A 19,653-nucleotide genomic window follows, 5' to 3' on the forward strand; every position below is an offset into this window, starting at 1 on the left:
TCAACATCACTAGTTTACAAATGAATGGCATTTCAGCTCCACCAGCAGCACCACTTTGTAAACTAAAATGCTAGTGATCTAGTAATGCATGTATTATTAGTAGCAATAGCTAGCAAGAGAATCATAATTATTTTACCAAGAATTAGTAATGTAATTTTTCCCGTGACCTTGCATAAAAAAGTTTAATGGAACCTTTCACATCTCAGAATCAGATGAAAGCCGAGTCATGTAACCTACATAAACACGCATTCAAAATAGGTACTAGAAAGCTATTTAAAATACAGAGGGTTTACAAACTGGCGAAGAAAGTTCAATGACAATTGCAAAAAGACTACTTCAATAAAAAAGGCATTTGAAGCTATGTGCTATAGAAGAGGGAGGCTTCTTCATGCCCTCTCTCTGATGGTGAGATTCTCTGATAAGAAAGAAAGAAAGAAAGAAAGAAAGAAAGAAAGAAAAAAGGGTTGGGCATGTGGAGAAGGCTGTAAGTATGCAGACCCTTGTAAAGCAGTAAAAGTGCAAGGAAATTAGAATTTCAACAATTTCCATAAAGGTCAACCAAGTACATTGTATGGAGCGCAGCACACTCTAGTGACTATCTTGGATTTGGCTTACCTCATTCAGCAAACAAAACCTTAACTTTATTTACAGTTGTACAGCTCATAAAAGGGAAATCAGCAGTGTCTCTCAGGTCAACCATATCTTAATGTAGAATCACACTACTAAGATTAGTATACAATAGTGCATTATTGGCAGAACATCTGCTCCGTTCAAGCAGGATGGAAACCTGCTTGTCCCCTCTCTCTTCCCAGTGGGTTCACCTTTCTGTGCAGTTTATAAAAATACCTAAAAACTTATTTTTTGTATAGAATTGAAATTTTATTTAAAAAGCTGAAACAAATACCCCACTGCATTAAGGAGAAAAAGAGGCTTACTCATATAAAGTCGCAATTTCACTTTCAAAATATGACTCGCATTGTTTATAATGCCTGACAATTAGAGTCCGTATTTTTTGGTTTGCTGTGCCCCTGAGGTGTGTAGCTGCTTCACATTTTTGAGAGGGTCTGGTCCTAGGTAGGTCTCAAGTCTACTTAACAAAAGCTTCACAGAGTAAGTCTCAGATTCTTCTCTGAAATTATGTATGTCATGATTTTTTTCTTTTTTTTTGAGGCATTGTTTCCTAAGCAGGCATCAAAGCAGACTTTTATTTGAGAGCCAGTGCATCTGTTCTTAACTGACTTGTTAGTTCACTGCATGGAATAACTACAGGAGCCTCTTCGATACCACTCTGTCTTACAAGAAGGTTTATATAATGTAAATATTTATCTATCTATGTATTCCCCTTAAAACAAATTTGTGAAAGTGTTTAAACCTTCTCCTATTCTTTAAGCAACTGAACCCAAGTGAAACTGCAATGAATGACTTATTTAGTAAATTTCAAACGGTTCTTATGGTTCTTGATGATCTACAGATACAAAAACTGCACAGTTATATAGGCAGGAAAATATATAAAAAACTGAGAAGCACAACTAATGTTTTGAAGAATATAAGTATCAATAAAGGTCCATATAGCACTGCAGAAAATGGTGAGACAGTAATGTTCAAGGACAATTCTAAAAAATTTTACACTGTTTTGGACCAGGATTTAGTACTTATGTTTACCACAAAAATTCTACTATTAAAAAGAAAAACTTAAATATTCTCATTTTTGTGCCAGTTACTAAACAACTCCCTCTCCATCACCAATGTCATGTTTGTCCACAAAAAGTTCTACTGAGATATATCATGACAACAAAGAGATCCTGTCAAATGTTTTAATGAAAATAAATGAAAAATGAACAGCTTTTCACTATGTTGGGAGCATTTTTTTCAAGTCTCACACACACACATATTATTAAGCACCAGGCATTCTGAAAGCCATGAATTCAAGCAGTAGGCATTTTTGTCACATGTTGGTTTTCTACATCCTTTGTAACTAATAAGAACAGCTGGCATTTAGTCTCTGATCTAGTTTTACTTTATTGTTAAGAGTTGCTGAAATGACCATGGCTTAGGGAGGAACCACTGTGGACTTACATTTCTTACAGCTAGTAGCTCTCTTTCCTTGACTTCTTGGAAACTTTTCCTTCCCCTTCTCTTAACAATATTACAGCATATACATCTCAAAAAGTAATGGGTTCAAAATACGGGCACTGAATTAAAACCAGTGATCACAGATCTTGAATTGGTCAGTGTAGCACTTGTCTTCTGAAGACAAAAAATAATTCTTTGCATGTTGAAGACTCAGACATTTCTGCCTCCTACCTCAGCCTTGTGCCAATTCAAAATTCAGCATCTTGATAGTCAAAAACCTTTAATGGATCCCCACACTAAATTCTCAGCAAGACAGACTCTTTATTTGTCTCAGAGTTCAGCGGAGGGGACTGGACAGGTGCCATGCCAATGAATCAAATACTTCCTTGCTTGCCCCAGATAGCAGGGAGGGAGAGGGCTGTCAGCAACACAAAGAGTACAAGAGCACTTCTGCCACCTAAGGATTATAGACATAGGACTCTTCAAAAAGTAGCCAGGCTAAAAATAGCAAGAAATAATTAAGCTGGAAAAATATGCCAGAAGATAGGTGATTTAATAATGCAGCAATGACCTTAGCTATCAGATAGGAAGAAGACAGAGGGGCAAAAGACATTATCACCTCAAGTCCTCTCTGTGCAAAAGGACGTAGGTCACTCTTCAAATAATGTATCTGGCATTTCAGGGCCAGATCTTGCTTAAGATGTTGCAAAGCCTGTCTAGGTGAAACCAGTCTCTGAAAGCTGATCTGATTGAGGAAGAAGAGTATTACCCAGAACGGCTCCATCCCACAGTAATTTCCAGGTGCTAAAATGGCTCTCAAGGGTTTCCAGTCACTACTGCAGCCTTCAAGTCCCTCTAATCCGCAACAGGGACATTACACTGAGTACGAGGAAGTGTAAAAAATGCTATTGCACACTACCCTAACCTACAGTTAACTCCTCAAATGGAGTTCAGGAACTGGCACATAAATTAATGTATTAAGAAAAGAAAAAAACCCCACAAAAAAAAAAAAAAAAAACAAAATAACAGGTAAAAATGTCCTATCTAAGCCACAAACGAGATGGAGATGCCACCAGCTTTTGAAAATATGTCACGCAAGTTGCAGCGATAGCAGAAGAATCTGGCAAGTGTTTTTGGAGAATACCTGACTAAACACATCTGCAAACACCAACATATTGTAATTACTACCTTCAGGTAAAAAATTCAGTATTTTGGTATCACAAATAGCATCTTAAAGGCTGCTGTCATGTAGCTGAGACCAAAGGAATATAAGCAGAAACTCCTACTTTAGTAGAAAAACAGGCCACAGAGGAAAAACCTGTAGTGTAGTCACTGCAGAATATATGTATTTATCAACTTAAAGTGACCCCCACTCCCCAGAAGGAGAAAAGTACTAAAAAAAAAAGAATACTAAAAAAATACTAAAAGGAGACTACACAAAGTAAAATCAAGATGTGACATGTTAAATTTAGTAAGCTCTCTGCTCATAGCATCCTATCATGCTGAATTGTTAAAAATACTTAAAAAGAAGTGAAGTTCAACAACTTGAATGATGGTGCCACATGTTCCAGTACTTTTTGTTATCTTCTTGCTCAAGAAAGAATCCAGCTGTGTAAAGGGAGAGTAAAAACTGTTATAAACTGTGTATTTAATACAATTTTGCAAGTTGTGTGTGTATCTATGCATGTACAATGAAAGGATCTTGTAAAATACTATTTTTTTAAATCCCTGGGAACACAAGGGGACAAGCAGATAATAAGTTTCTCAATAGCAAAGTCTTTGAAGAAGCAATGTTGAAGCACCGTAGACTCACTGTCCAAATTTTGGTTCCAGTGTTCAGGAAAAATGATTTAATAAAAAATATCCACCAGGAAGCTGATGGCATAAAGGCACAGAAGCTGGCACATTTCTCTGTTGCATAACTCTTACTCCATCTTTTCTTAGTTGTTTGGGCGACTCTAGAGTATGGTGTGGTTTAGTTTTCTTGTACCTTATACGGGTAGAATAAAATAATTTAAAAGCTGGTGTTCTACTAAGTATGACAGATTTCAATAAATCTATTTTTCTTTAAATTTGCTTCCGTTCCAAAAGCTGGGAATGTAATTACCTTGCTTCCAACTATCGGGCGTTTTTTGCATTGACATTTTTGTCCTTTTTTACTCATACCGTTACGTTTATTGACCACTTTTTGTCCCACACAAATTGCAAAATTTACAATAATTCACAAATAACTAATCCCGAATGTTGCTTGCATTTCAATTCCTACTGAGACTGAATTCCTAATGAGATTGAATTTACTGTAAATATCTGTATCTGTTCCAATACATACAAATTATGTGATACCCTATGACTCGTTACACTGGACAGCACAACTTTATGTAACAAACACACACACCAGGAAAACAAATAAATGTAGTTCAAAAAGAATTACTGCAGTTATTGGGCATGCGTACTGAAGAGGTTGCACACGTATGCTAATTGTAAAAATACCAAGAGCCAAAATGCCAGCGAACAAAGCTTGGGTTGAGGAGAATAAAGTGGCATGAATATTGCTTGAACAGGAGAACCCCGTCTACACGGCACGAAAACCCCCACCTTTCTCAGTCAGGGTACCTTAAAATAGCAACGCTCATCTAGATTCACATTAACATCTTCCCTGCTAGGTGTACTAAAAGTTTTTTTCAGCTTGGGAAAATACGCGTTAGTCTGGTCAAAGCAGGACAGAAGGTATGGTTTAAAGCACACCACCAGTCTGGTTTACATGACTACATCTAAGGCTGCTGCAGAAAGCAGGGCAGCAGCTCAACCAGTCTCATCCAGCCAAAATACACGCTCCAAGGCTGACTGGCTTGCAGCGGGGCGACTTGCTAAGCGTGACGCGTGGAATCCCCAGGAGGGGTGTGCTCAATGCCATTGAAGATGTCCCCCGCCCAGCTGGGCCCTCCTGCTGTGCCCAAGATGAGTGTTCCTACAAGAGATCTCATGAAAGGGAAGGTGTTTTACCTATCTCGCGTACTTCAGCACGGTGTCAGCCAAGCCTGACCAGCCACCAGCCAGTGGGCTCACCTGGACACCTCTGCCTGCCATGGACCTCTCTGCCCCAGCCTGGGGCAGCACCACCCTGCTGAGGTGGGCAGTGATGGACAGGGGGGAGACAGGATCCATCTCTAAAAACAGCTCCATCCAGACCTGGGAAAGGCTGCCCATGCCACACTCTTACTGCATTTACATGACTTAGGAAAGCAGAGGAACAGGTTCTGCTTGCACCACACAGTGCTCTGCAGGGCTTCCCAAACACACCTCTAAATTCATGGTTTTAGAAGCAAATAAAACCAAGTGATAACTATTTTTCAGCATCGTCTCTTTTTTTAACCTGCATTATCAAACTGAGAACAATCTCCTTAGATTGTATGTCTCAACACCCTCAGAGGCAGATGATGCTCCTAGCTGGAGAGCATCTCTTAGGGGAATAACAAAAGCACACCACAAATTAAAAATACAAGGTGAAACACAGTTTTAGCACTCAGTATAGGAAAAGAATGAAATGGTATTAATTGGTTTGTATAATTCAGTCACCATAATCAGCACAAACTCTAAACACTACTTATCACTGGAAGCTGAAAACAGAACCACAGACTTAATTTGTACACACCAGGACAAATTATTTTAAAGTAATTGTGCTGCTACTTGAAGATCAGGTATTGAAGAGGGTCCAAGCTGCCAGCATCAAGGTCATAAACCAGACGGGAATTCACATGATGACCAAATCTCTTAATTTCTTCCTTCAAAGCTCTAAATGATAAGAAGTGAGACAAACTAAAAATCTTTGTTCTCCTCCACTAAAAAATGAATTCAATTGCCAAGTTACATATTCTGTCTCTGAAAACACAATTTGTCTTCATCTTTTTTTGTTTTCAAACTCTGTTCCTGGTTAAAAGGATTGGTATCACTTAACTATTTATAGTCCAAGTAGTAAGAAATAAGACTGCTTGATATCTTTATTTCATTTTCTTATTATGGTAGCAGTACTGAAAAATGGCTAGGAAGCAACATTTTAATGTATGTCTTTAAGACTCCTGTATTTTTTTAAATGGTTTAGAGGTGCTTTTCAACTACCACTGGTGTGCATGCTTCCATTCTCAATATTGAAGAGTATCGGTGGTGAACCTGTTGTGGTTTAGCCCCAGCCAGCAGCTCAGCACCACGCAGCCGCTCACTCACTCTCCCTACCCCGATGGGATGGGGGAGAGAATGGGAGGAGTAAGAGTGAGAAACACTCCTGGGTTGAGATAAGAACAGTCTAGTAATTGAAATAAAGTAAAATAGTAATGATAATAACAATATAAGAATGATGATAATAATAATAATAGTAATAATGATGATAATAATAACAGTAATAATAATATACAAAGCAAGTGATGCACAGTGCAATTGCTCACCACCTGCTGACCGATACCCAGACAGTTCCTGAGCAGCGATCGCTGCTCCCCAGCCAACCCCCCCCAGTTTCTATACTAAGCATGACACCATATGGTATGGAATAGCCCTTTGGGCAGTTTGGGTCAGCTGTCCTGGCTGTGCCCCCTCCCAGTTTCTTGTGCACCTGGCAGAGCATGGGAAGCTGAAAAGTCCTTGCCTAGCATAAGCAGTACTTAGCAACAACTAAAACATCGGTGTGTTATCAGCATTCTTCTCATCCTAAATCCAAAGCACAGCACTGTGCCTGCTACTAGGAAGAAAATTAACTCTATCACAGCTGAAACCAGGACAGAACCATAAAATATGTGTGAATTGAATTTATCCAAGTTAGTTTACAATTCATATACTTTCATTTATTTAGTTTCCTCTACATTTTTTTGTGGACAACTGCATCAGCAATAACTATCACCACAGTATATAAGACACTCTTCATTAACACATTTTAATTCTAACCAGGATGACACTCTTGTGCTGGCAGAGCCTGCTGATAAGCACAAACATGTAACTTATCCTCTGCAAAGCTTGGGCAGGCTATCATCAATTCTTAACAAAAAGTTATTTTCCTATTCAACTGCATTTCACTGTTAATTATACAACCCTTCTTGTCCACCTTTGCCCCCCCGGCCCCACGCCACCAGAGTGTTAAGAGTTCTTTGTTTTATATTTTGCTGAAGTATTTCAGAGATGAAATTTGGGTTACCCACTATGCATCTTGTAATCTACCAGTATAAATCAAGCTAGCTGTTTTCATCTACACTATTGCACATAAAATCATGTTAGAGTCTCAGCACTGAGACAGGATTTCTCTCTGCATTGGCCTTTCCCAATGACCAAACCTATTTCCATGAGCAGGTTCTCCTCTGTGCTTCAGATGAAGATCCCTAAAAAAATAATTCCTGCATTCATGGTTTTCTGAGAGCAGCCTGACATGGTCTGGCAACTTATAAATAGCAACAGTAAGAGGTTTGATTTAATTTAGAGGATAGAGCAAAATTAAGATTTTTTTTTTTTTTTTTTAACAATCAAAAAGCCTCCCACAGACCTCTGTCTTTCTGCAACTAAAATTCCAAAATTTACAACAATGCTAGCATTTCAAACAAAATTAATGCTTTATCCCTGGTCAAGAAATACAGGACTCATTCCACCATCTGAAAGTATACTGTAATACATACCTTGCACACTCTGCATAGAAAAATGAAGAAACAAAACCTCGTTAAAAATCCCCAAAACCTTTTGTCCCTAGCTGAACATTCCTCTGTGATGCTAAAAGCAGGATTGGCCTGCTCACCTGGCTACCTCTTCAGAAATCTGAGAAAGTAAATAACACTCATTCTGATCATAGATGATCTTTAGGAATTGTACCATTGTTACATCAGTTTTACTTTGTGGGAAATATCATTATCTCATGCTCATGAAGACTTAGCAAGTGGGAGAGAAGTTCCCATGACATTTAATGGAAATTTTTAAAGAAATGTCATTTTAAAAGGGCTATTACCTACATGCATTTTAAACGAGGTAATAGTCTTGACTTTCATTTTTATTAAATGCAAATACTACAGAAGAGAGAATATTTCAAACCTGACTTAAGCTAAAACCAAAAGGTCGAAAAGTATCACCCTTTAAAAAAAATAAACAAACTGCGCTTTTACAATTCAGACATCATACACACAGCTCACTAGTCTTGAGAAAGCATTTCCTTAAATTTAGTAAACCTCCTAGTCACCCCTGATTACTATATACAACTGATTTTTGGAACAACTTTGACCACAACAAGCTGGAGTTTGTTAATCCTGCTGTTATATTTAATAAATATATTATTTTGAAGCGACATGCATTATCTTCATCCAAGGATTTTGGTTTCAAACACAAGCACTTGTGGCTCATGTGAAAAGTAGAATTCAGACTATGACAGGAACTGAATTAACCTCAGCAGAAGGAAGCATCATATATAAGTGATATAAACCCTTTTATATATAGGTTATTAAGACATATACAGGGTTATTGATATATATATAGGGAGATATATATATAAAAACCCATATAGAAAGCCTTCCCCTACTCTTTAGTACTACTTCAGCAGCAACTATAATGCCAGCAACTAATATTCTGATGTATGGTCAGTACCCTTAAATTTCTGCAGTTTATCTCACAGAGAACTTGAATTTTCAGGATATGATTGTAAAGTTCAGATCTCCTAGGTAAATGACTTGCACCCAATTCCACCTCTTCCCCTTGCACCACTCCACAACTAGCAGTGAGTCTGTGGCAGCTGAGATGTACATGTGGCAGGGGCAGGGGAGATGGGGGAAGTGTGGGCTCAGAGCTTATTTAGCTGCTCAAGCTCAGCAGTTTTAATTTGTTCTAACAGTCACAAGCAGTAAAACCATTACCACAACTGCAGGATAGAATTATCAAACCAGCAGATGTTGGACACCTTTATCTTTTCAAAGTTGACTTTACCCCTGGTATTTAGAGAAGACGAACAAAGACGAGAGGAAGAAACACAAACTACTTACAGATATTTCTAGATGCTAATCCCTTCTCACATAGTCTAAAAAGTCAAAATAATTTTTAAAATTAAAATATTTTAAAATGCACCATGATACCAGCAAGGACAAAACCACACAGATCCCAATTCAGCAAAGAATTAGACATAAACATAATTTTATGCACTTGAGTATTCCCAGTGGGTGTCAGTCTGCTATACTGGGGTGGATGCACTTACAAACAATGGGGATTTCAAAAATACAATAAAATTCTTCTTACTAACATGAATTATATAAACCCAGGGGAAAAAAAAATCCCCTTTAGAATCTGTTTTCAAAGCTTTTCAAGGCCTACCAAAGCTGCTAGCTTTACTCACAAGCTATATGTGTAGCTTTGGTGATGTTTCATTCATTCACAGTAATGTTTTAACAATCCATGTTGCTTTTCAAGCTTCTGGGACTTCACTGTATCTGCCTTGCTCAGGGCCCAACTCTTTAACTTTTCACTCCTTCACCTGCAATTATCTCATTTACTCCACTGGAATTTAGGATGGGTGTGAATATGTAGCAAACCCAGCTAATTTTGCAGTCATGCTCCAGCTCATTTTTAATGACTTGTACATTTTAGTTTAAAAAAAAAAAGTACAGGCAATGCTGCAGAAATGGGGAAAACATAAGGATCAGCAGTGAAAGGTAAGTGATGAAGCAGGATGCTCTCATTGTTAACGAAGAATGGCTGTTTGAAGATGGGGGATAAAAAATGGTAATGCCCTGGAAAAACAGGGAACTATGTGAATGTTAGGGGAAGACAATAGTTCAAAGAGGTTTAAAAAGAAACAAAACGTTTTTAAATTGATAGAGGTACACATTATGGTCCTGCAAAGACCAGTCTGAGAGATGCCTGCATCTTCTAGTTTTAGTCATGTAATTTAGGCAACTGGAATTAGGAACACTCATTCCTTGTGCAAATAATGACCCCTTGGTGGACAATTCACAGAAGCAACATAGCCACTCCAAAATGGCTGTAAAGAGACGCTGGAGGATTTTTCCCTGCTCATCTTCCTTACTCCTGGATGCTCATTCAAATGAGCAACCTGGGACGATGTTCTGCGAGTGTGAAGGGGTTGAGGCAGAGGATCACGTACCCAGCAGATCCCTGGGCAATGCAATAGTTTCCGGAAGAATAATACATGTGAGCTAGATTAAAGCGAGTGCAAAGACTGAGTGAAACCACAAACAGGCTGGTTTAATCCCAGCTGTCATGGAATCAGAGGAGATGTAAAGGTGCCATCTGTATTTGTCTGGGAGACTTCGACCAATGACTTTTAAAAAGGAGCAGATATTCTACACTTCCCCTTGGAAAACAGCTCAATTACCATCTTGCTTGCTAGTTTTCTTGGGGGTACATAACAAAGATTTAACTGTTTTAATCAATTGCTGCATTTATCAAATCCGTAATACAAGCTCTATTTTTTAAAAATGTATCATAACATGACTTTACTATAAATATTGTAATATAAGTATAAATTTAAATAGTACATTTTAAAGATATTTTACAGCCTTACACAGAAGCTTACAAATCCATTTTCTTTTTCTATATAAATAGTTCACTATTTCTCTTTAAAAATTCAAGAGGTGTGTGTTGTTATTGATTTTTAATTCACTGACTTACTTTGCTTATTTTCACTATCTAAATGCTATTTAAACTTTTTTTTTTTTATAGCAAATAGTAATGCTAGGCAGGAAGAGAAATGGAAAAGTTCTCTCCGCTCATGTGTCTTACTGTAATGATGCTCTCCTAAAGCATTAGGACAGCTCTAGTAAGGCACAACAGGGCTAAAAAACATACTTCAGAATAATATGGTTTGAGCTAAAATGAGAATGAACAATTGCCACTAGATGGCATGACAGCCTCACATTACTTTGGTGGGTTGGGTTTGGTTTGGTATTTTTTTTCCCCCTTTATGTAAGAGGAATATGTAACATTTGTATTTCAAACATGGTGTCGACACATTTTTCCCATGCCATTCCAAGTATATCTGATGATCACAAATTGGTGAATGAAGCAAACTACTTGACAATTCCTTAAGAATATATATGCACTACGGAAACAAGGTTTAGCGGTAAGCTCAACTAGAACAAATTTTAACAAATTTGCTGAAAAAAAAGTAATGCACTTAAAAGAAAGACTGCTTTACTTATATGTGAAAAGGTATAGTCAATGGTAGAATGCAACTTTTAAAATAATCACCAAATTAAACAAATGAACTGTCAATTATCAAACAACCTGCTTCCTCTAAATCTCAGTTGGCACTTGATGAGTTAACTACTCAGCAGTGTCTCTCAGGTGAGTCAGGTACAAAGCCAGTGTTCTTACCTGCCTGAGTGCCTTTAAAAAAAAGACAGATTCCTTAAACAGATGCAGACATGGCCAACTTTTGGTCAACCATGTAATAAAAGAGGTGAAGATAACTGGTGTTTAATTAAATATGCATTTAAATGTTTCTCATAATGGCAGTGCAAAAGTAAGCGACCAGGGTCAGATATTCAGCAGTGCTAGTTGTCACTAACTTGGAGAAACATGATGAATTCCACTGGATTAGAACCTAGAACTTCTGAGCAACCTGATCTAGTGGAAGATGTCCCTGCCCATGACAGGGGGGTTGGACTAGCTGACCTTTAAAGGTCCCTCCCAACCCAAACCATTCTATGATTCTATGATTCTAAATCTGCATTTAGGTGTGTTAAAACCAGAAAAGTAACTAAAAGGCAAACAAAATCCTGTGAAATCAATACTTTTAATTTGGTTTAAAACCTCAAAATACTTCAATGAAGACAAGCTCCAAAACTTCCCTCTGGCCTGTTTATTTGGTTATTAAAGCTGGTATTGTCCACAAAGATCAAATAAATAGTCTGCAAAAATACAAATGTGATGGTATCTCAGATTTTTTAGCTGATTTAAAGATCAGTAAAGATGCATGGAAATGGGCCAGCACTTCACTACCTCAAGAACAGCATTTTGCACCTGAACACAACCCTCATGCTTCACATGGGCACACTGGCATGTGCCATGGAACAGAAGTGTACCCAGGCTTCAAAATTTCCGTGACGATTATTTCCAAATGTTCACGTCATTATATATATTTTCTAAATGCATACTGTACCATGATGTGCAAATATAAAACATGGGTTTTTTCCCAACCTCATTGTCTTCAAGAAGAAGGGAGTGAGGCTAGTACTGAACACTTTGAAGACCTTGCTCTGCCTATATCTAGGAGGGCTTTCACAAGTAACACTTCTGTACTGCACAGAACCAATGTTGGTGAAAAATGCTGGTTGTTCTCTGGCCAGAAACTGGAAATAAGACTGGATATGAAAATCTGAGAGTCTGAATTCTATGACCTAATCCTCTTTGATCACAAGCGGATGAATTTAACTCACCGCAAATGAGTTTATTAGAACCTCTTTAAAGCTTGGCTGTTGACATTATATGCATCCTCTAACATCTAGACCTGAAGGTAAATAATTATTATAATCTTATTCAGTCCTCCAGTTGCCCTGCTATTTCACTATCAGATAGGACTCCAAAAAGAGAGACAAAGACTAGGTCACGTTGATCTTGTGGATAGCCACATGAAGAAACTAACAACAGAGTAACTCTAATGCTGGCACAGAGAATGTCCTAAATTACTTTCTTAAGATAGTAGCTAGGTGCCTTCTTCACACCTTAGCTCCAGTACAAGACGTGGTCTAGAAAGGAAAACTGGAAAACTGATGATGTATTTCAAGACTCAGGCTGGAGTTAGATGAGCATGTCAGAAATGTATACAGCCATCTTACCCTTATGCAATCTAATATAGTTTTAGACTTCTGCTGCCCGAGTAATTCATAATCTTTTAAAAGCATCGTCACTTATGACATTCCATTTTAATAGGTGGAGAAACGTGAAGGAAGAGAATTGAAATGACTTATCTTGGGTTACCCAGGAAAAATGAGGGTAACTTAGGGATGAATTGCACATCGTTTTTTAGCATTCATGCTTGCATTCTGGTTTCCTGACCATTATCCTTCTCTGAGGTTCCGTGTTTAAGAAAGCAACTTACCAGAAGCACTGACCCACCTGACATCACCCTCATTGAACTGCATGTGACCTGTTATTTCAGCCTGAGACAAAATCAACTCTAAAATTTGTTTGGATTCTCCTATTTGGAGTTTAAGAGTCTCATATAACAACTATTGTCTTCACTCCTCCTGTTGTCCCACATACTCAGTTTTGCTGCTAATGAACCGAGAGCAGATTCAGTTACCGTATAACCACAATTTATTTCCAGAGTATCACCTATTATGTACTGAAAGAAGATGAGGACACAAAAAATACACACCTATGAAATTTGAAGTTACATTAAAATACATACACAACAGTACATGAAATTGAGACACATCCTAACTCCACAGAAACCTGTTTTCTTGACTTTTCAAATTTTATTTTTTGACACTGCCAACAATTATCTTTTAAAAAAAAAGTCATTTAGTTGATGAAAATAGTTTTGCACAACTCTACCACCTTCCTTTCATGGTATCATTGTAAGGCATTGCATTTTGGACCATCAGCACTGTAGTGATCATCACCCATCACCTGAATTGATGTATAAAAGTACAAGCACAGAGAGACACAAGATGAATTCAACTGCTGGCTTCAGAACTCCACCTCTGTGGACCAGGCATAAAATGCCAGAGACTGCTAATTAACATCAGTGCTAGTGGCCTACATATATGTGAAAGCCTCATTTTACGAAGGGCAGAGTTTTACCAGGTACTGTCTGAGAAACCATACTTCTCCCATGTTTACCTACCTCCATGTGCTATACTAGTGTACCGCATTATTTTCTTCTATAAGAAACGAAATAAATTTATTTTCTTTTATAAAAAATAAAGGTCATAGAAATAATGCTAGTGGTGAGCAGTGCCAATAAAACTGGAACCGAGGTAATGTTTCTTAGTTCCCAGCACAGTCCCCACCTAGGTTGCCACCTTCCCCTGATCTGTCTGATAAGAAGCAATTGCAGCAGCAAGAACATCCATTTCGCTTACATCCCGGTTAGTGGTTAGTGCCGCATGCCAAAAGAGAGTTGCAGTGTAAACCCAAGAGGCAGTACTGACGAGAAGTGAAATAACTTTAAATTGTCTAGCGATTCTGAGATAGCCAAGCAGAGCTGGAAGGTAGTAGCTGTCAACAGCTTTAGCTTAGGCCAATCCAAACATTTCATGAAAGCAACAAAAGGCATTCTTGTAATTCCAGGATGACCTTCTAGAAAAATTTTAGGTTGCAAAAAGTTGAAATGTTACAATGTTTTTGTAGTGCAAAGTCTTAATGAACTAAATATAGATATAAGCACCATTCTCCCACTCTTTCTATAATCTTCCAACTCTTAAACCCCCAAATTGTTCACTTTCATAATCTAGGAATGAGTTGCAGATACAAATTCCAAACTCTCAGTGAAAGAAGACCAGCAGTTCATAGCAAGGCTGAAGTTTGTCAGTATTCAGATCAAGACATATGACCATGTTTTCTGTGGTTTAGTTTATTCTTGTGACCAGCTGGGATCAGAGGAATTGCAGAAGAGTACACAGAAACTAACTATTCAGTTAAAGGTGTACTAGAAAGAAAGCACCTATGAAGGAAGCAGAAGTTTTAATCATGAGTTTCTTTCCTGCTTGTCGTTTCACCTGCTTTTTATGGCAGCGGACAATGCTCCTCAATTTTCAAGGTTCACATACATGGCTATGTCTCCCAGTACATTTTCTTGTCCTCAGATAAATTGACATTGGTAAGATTCAGCTCCATCTGAAGGTATTACAACCAGATATTAACTGCTTCTTGACAACACTCACTCCAACACCACAACACATTGTCATGGACTGTCTGTACTTATTTACTTCATACACACCTTACAGTTTCAGCACGCTGTCATGTAACTGACTGCATTTTGGCTTAGCTCCACTTGCTGGGATTTCTCTCAACCATACCAATGTACCCCCTATCAACCTCGCAGGTGGACTTGCTAACTAGCATGTTATTTCATTACGTATATTCTTAAGCAGATGACTACAGCAAAAACTAATAATCTCTTGTAAAATGTTGACAAGGCCATTCAACTGAGGAAAGTAGATCTCTATCAACTGAAACTGTAAGGGACTAATCCTGACTATTGCACGTTACAGAGAGACATGATGGCACAGACCCAGCGGTTTCAAGGAGAGGTGAAGGGTGATGTCTGGAGGAGTCCAGACCAGACTGTGCAGACCAGCTCTTGGAACCCACCTTGCAGAAGACTCACTGGCTATGCTGTTCATCTGATGATAGCCCTGATTAATATCACAAACTGTGTTACACTGAAAATGGATTTTCCTCTGTTTATTTTCAATCCCAGGCCTTGCAAAAAGAGCAGACTTGGTGGGGCTTCAAGTAAGACTTAAGTCAGATACTGACAGACAGGGAAAGTTTACACATACTTAACTTTCTGTCATCTTGTCTTTCTTACTTACGTCTTTAAAGATCTAGAATGGCTAGAAGTCTTTTCACACTTCTAAAAACAAAACTCCCACATCCTCCTCCTGCAAAACCTTTAAATATACTCTTTCCTCTGTACTTCATATACTTGTCCTATCTGTGCCCCTTCCCCCTCTTAACTGTCCTAAAAGACAAGAAAAAAAATTTAAACTCAGTTCCTTTGACATTACAACTGCAGTGGGTGGCTAAAATAAGAAAAAGTGAAATTTTTATACAACATAAAAATTAAGATAAATTGTGTAACCAGCTGTTCAAAACAGTAAAAGCAGAAACAAAATAACCAGTTCTGCCAGCTCCTGAGGATTTTGTGACTGGCAACAGTAAGATATTTTCTACTTCACTTGCAAGTATCTTTTCATTCATGTATTAAAAATCAGTCCTCAGTTTTTGAGTTGATGAAGGAAACAACATGCTCATGCCAGGTTCAGGGTTTCTTTATGTAGGCATCAATACTGCAGAAAGCAAGTTTTTCCCACTGTTGACTGTGGGAAAAGGAAGACCATAAAAATAATGTTGTCACTTACATACAGTATAAATAAAGACTGCTGATATCCTGCCATTTTTGTAGAATCACCAATTGGATAAAAAAACCCCAAACCATTTCTTCTTTTTTTCCAGATGAACTATGCTTCTTTTATCTATGTATCTCAGGGAAGAAGGGGAAAGACACTGGTCTCTACCTGGATTTCAGCACTTGGTTTTTATTTTTACAGAACATCCTATCACGATGTTCTCCCCACATCACAATCCTGGAAATCTGGGTTGTTTCTTTCACATCATGAGGTCAAGTACGTGAAGTGGAAATCTCTGTTCTTCCTAAAGAGCTTCAATGTTAGAGATGCCGCTACTTTTTGCTCCTGCTGCACAGCCACATTTTGCCAGTGTGGAGAAAAACAACCAAGGTTTGGTGAAGAGGAGATGCAAGCTCACTCATAGGAGCAGTCCAATCTTGGATTACAACTGTCAGGTTGCCCTAAAAGCTGCCATTTTTTCCATCATAGTATTCTGTACTGTTAATGTCCAAAGTGCTAACCAGGTATTTAGTTTCATTTACGACAAAGATTATTAGAAGCAACACACAGTCTAAATCCTTGGCTTGTTTTTTTAGGCATTAGGGTTGACATCTTTTAATGTGCAAGGAGATGCTCAGTGGGATTCTTAATTGCCTAGCTCTAATTCCCACTGAAACTTGAACTTAAAAATCTGGCCTGTGGCTTTACCACAGAGCTAAACATGACCAACAACGTTCTTAAATTTCAATGCAATGTATGTATATTATCATTAGAAATTACTTTAAAATTATATTCAAGCATTTTCAGTCTCCACTCATAAACTGGCACCATTTCTTATCCTTGAAATTTTGAAATGAGTTGTGCTGTATTATTTCATAAATAATTGTCAGTCAGAGAGATGCCTTCCTTTCCACCTATTCACTTTTGTTAAAAAATAAACTCTCAAATATTGTACCATATAGTGAGACATAGTTTAGAACAGGATCTTTTCTACAGACTTGTAAACAGTATTACAGAGGATTTTCTATCCTAAAATTCCTGTAATCATAATTTTTCTGAATACCTGAAAAAACCCCGGTGGTACAGGACCTACTGGCATGCCATCTCCTGGGGGAATGTTTCCTAGCACTGGACTGGGAGCTGCTGCAGCACTCTGAAAAGAACAAAGGGAGAATAAACCTTTGTCATTGTATGGTATGCATTAACCCCCCGAAAAAATTAAACCGAAAAAACCCCCAAAACCTGACCAAAATGCAGAAAGTAATTCTCTGGGTATGCCATAATGTCATTGTTTCATGTGAAGGTAAATTAAAACTGTATAGTGTTTAGTTTTCATTTATACAAGTATAACGATTTGTTAAAATAACAAAGGTATGTTGAGGGGAAGGATGCTAGAGATTGCACAGATATAACAAATATGCACCAATTAGACAAATCTTGACCAGATTTTTAAAATTATTGCATCTAGTGTGTCTATATATATACAGATGTGAATGTAACTTGCACACTTTTTCTTGTATTATGTGTATAAACATCCTCACACATGCACAAGGATATACATATAGCATAAAGTAGTTTATGCATTTTACCAGCAGTTTCCAAGCACCTTAGTTTCAGCATACTGTAATATTCTTTCAGAACTACACCAAGCTTCAAAACAGGATTCTGTTACAAACAGTACAAGAAGGAATGCTTATGATTCTGCTGGTAATGCTTATGATTTTACCAACCCCCCAAATAACCACCATGACAAATAATAAGAATTCAGGTTATGTTTTTGGAAGGGAAAAGAAAAAGGGGATTTCTACGAATTAGTTGATGAAATTAGTTACCTTTGCAAATCCTTCAGCTGGAATAAGCAAGTAAAGAATATTGCTTCTGGCAATTTACAAGCAGGAGATCATCACAAAAAGGGAAGCCAAACTGTTATCGTCATGTATTGGAACCTCAATTACTTTTAATTTCTAGCAGTCTTCCTTCTGGGCAGTATGTTTCTGTAGGGCATTGAGGCTGAATCACCTATAAAGGCTTACAATTTTCTGTGAAAGTACTCATGCACACACAATGCCTTAAGAGCCACTCGCAGCTTACTAATGACCGGCCAATATCTGCCCTACAGCATAGGAATGGCTTATGTTTATTAACTTATCATTCTATTGTATGCTCACACTTGATATCCAAAAGATGCAGGTCTGGAAATTGTATTTCCAGGTGTTTGGCATACTATCCAGGAAATAAAAGAATAATGCTGGAAAGATCTGAAAACTGGCACAAAGAAGGGCTGACCTTTTTTAACCAAGCAGAAAGGAAATATTCAGTTAACTACCACAGATTTTTCAATGGCTTAAGCTGTGCTTTAGAATCAAATTTCCGAACAACTACCAGTAGCACATTTAGCATCTAAGCTGTATGTTCTTTCCAAACAAAAGTCTAGAACATATAATTAAAATACAAAGACTGCAGAAAGTGCTGGCTTCAGAACTGAGTGCAAGACTTTGATTCACTAGAAAACTCTATAATAAAGGGTCTTATTTATGCAACGATCTGGTCTGCATGATCAGTGTTAAAATACTATATAATTGCAATTGACAGAAAAAGCCAGTCAGGTGAGTTGGACATATCAAACACTTTTGAATCATAATACCTTCTTGTGAGAGGCTACCACAAACCAACCAACCAGCATATAAAGCTGTAGCAAATTAGGACAGTTCTTTGCTAGCCACTGCCATTCTTTGGACACTGCCTGAAGTTCATGAGACTGGGGTATGATGCTGCTTAGATACATGCAAAATCATGCGACTCCCTGAAAGGTTCTCGGGTGCTTCTCTCAGGCCTGTTGCAGTCTCTTGGCCTCCCAGACAGGGGGGCAATAAGCAAGTGGTGTGAATGAACAGAAATAACTCCTGAAGAACAAAATATTTTTGTTACCCTTCCTTTCTTTTGCATGGCTTCTGTGAATGTCCACTAATTACTTTCAGATTATCTACATTTCCAAAGGAAAACAGAAAGTTTTTGGCTTTTTTTTTAAAGCAAAAAAATTACCTGTTTAAACTGAGCATTGGGTAACAATGTCAAGTAAAATCATGAATAGGTCCAGACACAGTTTGACTGAAGTGTGTTGGATCTTACTTCCATATGTACAGGTTTTCTAGATGAAGAATGACAGCAGTAGCATCACTGATGGAGAAAATCAATGATGTTAAAAGCCTGAGCATCTTAAAATGTCCAAAATGGCCTGCACTGCAGTCTCCAACTAAGGAAGAGTAGCCCATTACAGGGGCACTAACAATAATGAACCTTATTACAATATCATCCCTCTCTGCATACTAACTCCTGATTGTCCCTATGCTACCTTAGCTGTGTCCATCTTTACCAGTCATGTAATACGCACTGTAATAGATCCAGTGGAGCCGATGCTACAGAATAAAGCATTTGGATAGACCATAATAAATCACTGGGTAAACACAACTCAACAGTATGAAGGCTGGTAGGCAAAATACTGTTAAGTTGTGATATCTCAGAAAAAGAGCTA

The 19,653-nt window shown here is 37.9% G+C and overlaps 1 protein-coding gene across 23 annotated transcripts in view; it reads right to left on the reverse strand.

Moving 5' to 3' along the window:
* SSBP2 (single stranded DNA binding protein 2) overlaps nucleotides 1–19,653 on the reverse strand; it is a 196,496-nt gene that overhangs the window by 41,051 nt on the left and 135,792 nt on the right. For 18 of the 23 annotated variants that reach the window (XM_075726696.1, XM_075726688.1, XM_075726700.1 and 15 more), the window contains one exon: nucleotides 17,185–17,274. The exons of the other annotated variants lie outside the window; for them this stretch is intronic. In XM_075726696.1, the coding sequence (XP_075582811.1) occupies nucleotides 17,185–17,274 (90 nt within the window). The remainder of the gene's footprint in view (nucleotides 1–17,184; nucleotides 17,275–19,653) is intronic. 23 annotated transcript variants of the gene reach the window in all.

Source organism: Pelecanus crispus, chromosome Z, assembly GCF_030463565.1.
Source record: "Pelecanus crispus isolate bPelCri1 chromosome Z, bPelCri1.pri, whole genome shotgun sequence".
Taxonomy (NCBI): Eukaryota; Metazoa; Chordata; class Aves; order Pelecaniformes; family Pelecanidae; genus Pelecanus; species Pelecanus crispus.